Raw genomic sequence first — 5,466 nt, 5'->3', positions numbered from 1 at the left:
TTACTTTTGATACTAAAGTACTTTTGTACTTAAGTACAATAAATATCAGATACTTTAAGACTTTTACTCAAGTAGTATTCTAATAGGTGACTTTTTACTTTTACTTGAGTAGTTTTCCAGTAAGGTATCTTTACTTTTACTCAAGTATGGCTTTTGAGTACTTTATACACCACTGGAAGAAACTAAAACTGTCAGAGACATGTAGTAAAAGGTACAATATTTACCTCAGAGATGTAGTGGCGTAAAAAGTAAAACATGTACCTCTGAGATGTAGTGAAGTAAAAAAATACTTTTTAATTGGAAAATGTACAATTTCTGGTTAACATACTCCAAAGCACTAGGTGGCCACATTGCCCCTTAAACTAGTTACCAACCGCCAAAAAACATGAAGAAGAAGAAGTTCAAAGTTCACTCGGAAGTTACCCTCGTGTGCTGCTGTGGCGTGTATAAAGTAGCTGTACCAGCAGAGAGAAACAGAAGCTAAAGGGACTAAACCATCATTTTTTTGACGGAGGAGACAGTTCACTGAATAAGTAAGTAAACATCAAACGTCCGTGGTTGTTGTAACCTCCCTCTGACGTCATGACTCTGAGCGTTTAGCTGTTTTTAGCGGATGTTTACACCAAGTTGTTTGTTGCTAGCTGATGTTAGCATGCTACACCTGCGACTGGCGTAACGTCAGTTCAACAATTTATGTTTAATTAATTTATCTTTACGTAAGTAACGGTTGGTGACGTCACGTGTCCCTTTCAATCCGCTTTATTACCTTATTTAGTAATTGTAGCTGTTACCCGACAGCTAACGTTAGCCGCTGTTTAGCTAGGTTGCTAAGCTAACAAACTATCCAGATCTGATATTTTGCAAGTGTAATGTTACCGCCCGCTAATGTTACAGAACCTAGAAACAGACACTAGATGTACTAACAGTTCAACGACAGTATGTCTGTCCGATCTGCTCAGTGTCTAGTTTGTTTGGTAACGTGACACCGAGCTTAACTTCAGAGTGTTATACAACAGCCCAGCAGTAAATCCTGTTATGTTACGAGACTACAGCCTCCCAAATAACCAGACAGTTCAAAAGTCTCCCTGAAAATGTAAAAGCAGTAATAATTAAGTGTAGAGAAATGATGTCACAATGAAAAGTCCTGCATATAAAATGCAAATAAAATAAGTACTGCCATCAAATAAAAGTACCAAAAGTAAAAATACTCCTATGTCAGAATCATATAAGTGTTTTATAATCATTGATGCATAAATGTGTTCATCACTGTAATGGTGCAGCTATATTAATAATCTTTAACCTGACTTTCTTCTCTTACCTTCAGGTCGCAATGTCCTCCTACACCTGCATCAGCTGCCGAGTGGCCTTCGCAGACGGCGAGGTGCAGCGAGCGCACTACAAAACCGACTGGCACCGCTACAATCTGAAGCGCAAGGTGGCCGACATGCCGCCGGTCACCGCCGAGAACTTTCAGGAGCGCGTGCTGTCGCAGCGGGCGGCCGACGAACAGCAGCTGAGCGACGCGGCGGCCACAGAGGGCTGCGCCGTCTGCAACAAGAAGTTCTCCAGCGCCAACGCCCACCAGAACCACATGCAGTCCCACAAACACCAGCAGGCCGAGAAGCAGGCCGAGAAGCAGGCCCTGCTCGCCGCCCAGAGGAAAGTGGAGAAGATGAACGAGAAGAACCTGGAGAAGGGACTCGGAGACGAGAAGGCGGATCGCGACGCCAGGAACGAGGCCCTGCAGCAGGTCCTGAAGGAGCAGCAGAGGCCGAGTCCGGCCCAGCAGGAGCAAGGAGCGACGAGGCAGAAGGCGGAGAAGATGGAGAAACCCCCGAGGTTGATGTGGCTGGAGGAGCAGGCCAAGAGGAGAGAGAAAGAAGAGGGAGCCACTGCCGTGGAAGGTGAGGAGAAACAAAACAATGTACTTCTTCAAAGAAGGCGGCTTGTTTTTAAGATATTTTTCTTAGTTTCTCACAGTTTGTAGACCTTTGACGTTATCAGAAACGCCTCCCATACGGCCTAAAATGTTGGATACAGTGGGTCTCTGGCTGCACCGACTCGATGTCATGTGTCTCGCTTCCCGATTTGACGACCTGCCTGATCGGTACTGCACATGTGCAAACGAGCACTACACAGCTGTGTCTAAACACTCTTGTGCATCCTTCTCTGATAATGCCACATCGTAAACAACAAATCTGTGTTGAAATCAGCAGGAGGAGAGCTAGTTAACGTTAGCTGTTAGCTGTTAGCAGCCGATAGGCGGCACAATCCTGCTTGGCTTAAATAACAGAGATAACCGCCTACGTTAGCAGAGGTTGCATGATTTGCATTGTGATGCGTTCAAGCTCTGTTCAGTAAAAATGAGCGTTGGGTGAAAGGAAAATTATGACTTTAATATAATGTGTTCAAATGTAATCTTGTAAAATTCAGTTTTTGGCGAGAGACTTGAATAAATTAGTTGTTTGAGTTGTTTTCGCACGTACGTTTTTATTAGTTCTGTGTTAAAAAGTGACTTCTTGTTCCAATAACAATCTTCCAGAAGAGTGGGAGGATGTCAGCGAGGAGGATGATGATGATGAGTTGGAGGAAGAGGAGGAGGATGACGAAGAGGAGACGATGGATCAAGAGGAAGGAGACTCGGCGGCTGCGTCCGGCCCCAAACCGGCCGCTCTGCCGGGTTCCATCCCCGTCACCGACTGCCTGTTCTGCTTCCACCACTCCAAGTCACTCGTGAAGAACGTCGCCCACATGACCAAAGTCCACAGCTTCTTCATCCCCGACGTGGAGTTCCTCATCGACGTCGGAGGCCTCGTCCGCTACCTCGGTGAGTTTGCCGTATGACATCACTAACGTATGACATCACTAACAGACCGATGCGCTGCTTGTTGGTCACGTGTCGTGACAGACTTACTCGTGAGGGTTTTATTGTGTTTGAGACGACCAGATGTTTCCTTCTCTCTGATCATGATGCGAGTCTCGCGCTGTACAGAGACAGAGACAGAGAGAGACCAATCAATCGGACTGTTTGTGCCGTAGACTCGACTCGGTGGACGTTCTTGAGGCTGAAGTCGTTCTTCTTTCTTGTGTCCAGGAGAGAAAGTGGGAGCTGGAAACGTGTGTCTGTGGTGCAACGAGAAGGGACGCTCGTTCTACTCGGCAGAAGCCGTTCAGAGTCACATGATCGATAAGAGTCACTGCAAGCTGTTCACAGACGGAGACGCTGCTCTGGAGTTTGCAGACTTCTACGACTTCAGGTAACAACGTCATCAAATAAATACATAATCTGTGCTCTATGGGACTTTGTTTAGTGGCCAGATGTTACACACCGATATTATGAACGGATATTAAAGTATCTAAAGGCAACAGGACGGCTGCATCTTTGTGCTTCTGATTTTTATTTCTTTTCTTTTGACCAACAGGAGCAGCTACCCGGACAGGAAGGACGGAGAAGAAGCTGAGGTGGACGAAGAAGATCTGTCTGATGAGAAGAACCTGGAGTACGACGACGAGATGCTGGAGCTCACTCTCCCTTCAGGTGACTTTAACGTGATTCAACCACCAGGTTTCAATACTGGAACTGAATTAAATATATACGATAACATCAGATGAATTTGATTTAAAAAGACAAAATCAATGTCTTTACTTCTGTCATTCGGGCGTCAAACACAAATACAATTTTAAAATAAAAACAATGTTCTGCAGAGGCTCCATAAGAGACATATGTTTACAGTGTGTTCTCTTTAAAGGCTGTTATTTTTTATTAATTATCCAATTAAATAGTCCACCGACGAAAAAAGAAAAGCAGTTTTCATAATTGATTAATTGGCAAACAAAAATCGAACTTTGTCTGGTCCCGACGTCCATAATGTGACGATTTGCTTCTCAAATTATTGTGAATTAAAGATTGAATGATTCGAACATACCATCGCTTGTGAACGCTCTACGTGTCTTTACATCGAGTGTTTGTTCTCTTCATAACCTCGTAAAAAGATGAAGGAATCCTAAAGACAGCGATGGGTTTCGTTCTCCCGTTGCGGGAATCCAGATGTTCCTGTCTGATCTCTGCTCTCATTGGCTCGGTGTGAAGACGTATTCATCTGTTCATACTGTAACAGAGTTCTCTTCCTTCGTGTCTCTCAGGCGCTACGATCGGTCACCGCTCCCTCATGAGGTACTACAAGCAGCGGTTCGGAGCCCAGAGGGTGGTGGTAATGATCCACAACAGGACCGCTGTGGGCCGGGTCCTCCGGCAGTACAGGGCTCTGGGCTGGGGAGGAGAAGGAGGTACGGCTGTCTTTATGTTATATATTATATATATATATATGTTATATTATCTTTATATTTGATGTCGTCATGCCAGTCAGCGCGTCAACCACCAAATAATTAACCCAACGATGTTCCGCAGGCTCCACTCTGGTGTTTCTAGAGACATGCGTGTGTTCTGATTAAAGGATTTCTTATTCAGCTTCTGACAGCAGATAACAAGATATATATATATATATATATATATATATATATATATATATAAACTAAAGTACAATAGTCCGTAAGAAAACAAATGACAAACAACTTCCATAATGTGAGGATTTGCTTTTCCATCTCAAATCATTTAATTGAACATTTTTGGGTCAATTCGACAAAAAGAGAAAAATCTTCCACTTTAATATTTTTATTTTATTAATTAAACAAACATCCTTCTGACTTGTTTGGGGTTTTAAGCAGGAAGAGTCAGAAGTTACGATTTAAAGAGAGAAACGCTGTCATGATGATATTTATTAAACATTCCCTCTCTCGCTCTGTCTCCCCCCGTCTGTCTCTGTCCCCCCCCCCCCCCCCCCCCCCCCCCCCCGTCTGTCTCTCAGGCGCCTTCTACCAGAAACCGAGAGACATGCAGTTCGTACAGATGATGAAGTCGAAATGGATGCTGAAGATGGGGATGAACAACAACAAAACCAAGCAGACGCACTTCAGAGCTCAGGTCATGTTCTGAACCGGGACCGGAGGGAACCCAGCGGGGAACCCAGCGGGGAACCCAGCGGGGAACCCAGCGGGGAACCGAACGGGACGAGGACCGGTCGAAGGTCTTTGTTGCGTCTTTCCAGCCAACGAGACTTTGAGTGCAGAACGGAGAGCAGCTGCTTCGCTGTGTGAAGGAAACGCAGCCGTGTGGGTGAGAGGCTCGTCTGATGGAGTGAATCTTCACTCTTCGTCTTCTCGATGAAGAGCCGTTATTACGTTTGTTCCTCGTAGGAAACAAACGTCCAGCTCCGTCTCTGTGAATGTGCTCCACTGCAAACAACGCGTTGATAAACATGATTTCTGAAACTGAAGATCGATATGAAGAAGGTGATTTCACTGCTTTTCAGTTGCAGAACACTTTTCTTTTTTTAACTGACAGGATTACATCGTTGCGATTAAATGTGCTCGTAATACATCAACAGAATAAATGGTTCATATTCATAT

General features: G+C 44.7%; 1 protein-coding gene across 1 annotated transcript; it reads left to right on the top strand.

Moving 5' to 3' along the window:
• Nucleotides 1-399: 399 nt before the first annotated feature.
• On the top strand, nucleotides 400-5,466 carry znf622 (zinc finger protein 622). Its single transcript, XM_079285462.1, has 7 exons — nucleotides 400-533; nucleotides 1,325-1,904; nucleotides 2,543-2,827; nucleotides 3,095-3,257; nucleotides 3,423-3,538; nucleotides 4,144-4,287; nucleotides 4,866-5,466. The coding sequence occupies exons 2-7, from the start codon at nucleotides 1,331-1,333 to the stop codon at nucleotides 4,991-4,993; spliced, it is 1,410 nt and encodes a 469-aa protein (XP_079141588.1). The 5' UTR covers nucleotides 400-533; nucleotides 1,325-1,330; the 3' UTR covers nucleotides 4,994-5,466.

Source organism: Melanostigma gelatinosum (genome assembly GCF_949748355.1).
Source record: "Melanostigma gelatinosum genome assembly, chromosome: 15".
In the NCBI taxonomy this organism is placed as follows: domain Eukaryota; kingdom Metazoa; phylum Chordata; class Actinopteri; order Perciformes; family Zoarcidae; genus Melanostigma; species Melanostigma gelatinosum.
Note: the sequence above shows the minus strand (reverse complement) of the source record. Positions and strands in the feature narration are given on the sequence as shown.

Excerpts from the sequence above, each read along its gene's own strand:
- znf622 (XM_079285462.1), top strand. The coding sequence starts at position 1,331 with ATGTCCTCCTACACCTGCATCAGCTGCCGAGTGGCCTTCGCAGACGGC. Across the intron at positions 2,828-3,094 it reads AGGCCTCGTCCGCTACCTCG|GAGAGAAAGTGGGAGCTGGA; the intron begins GTGAGTTTGCCG and ends TCTTGTGTCCAG. Across the intron at positions 3,539-4,143 it reads GGAGCTCACTCTCCCTTCAG|GCGCTACGATCGGTCACCGC; the intron begins GTGACTTTAACG and ends CGTGTCTCTCAG.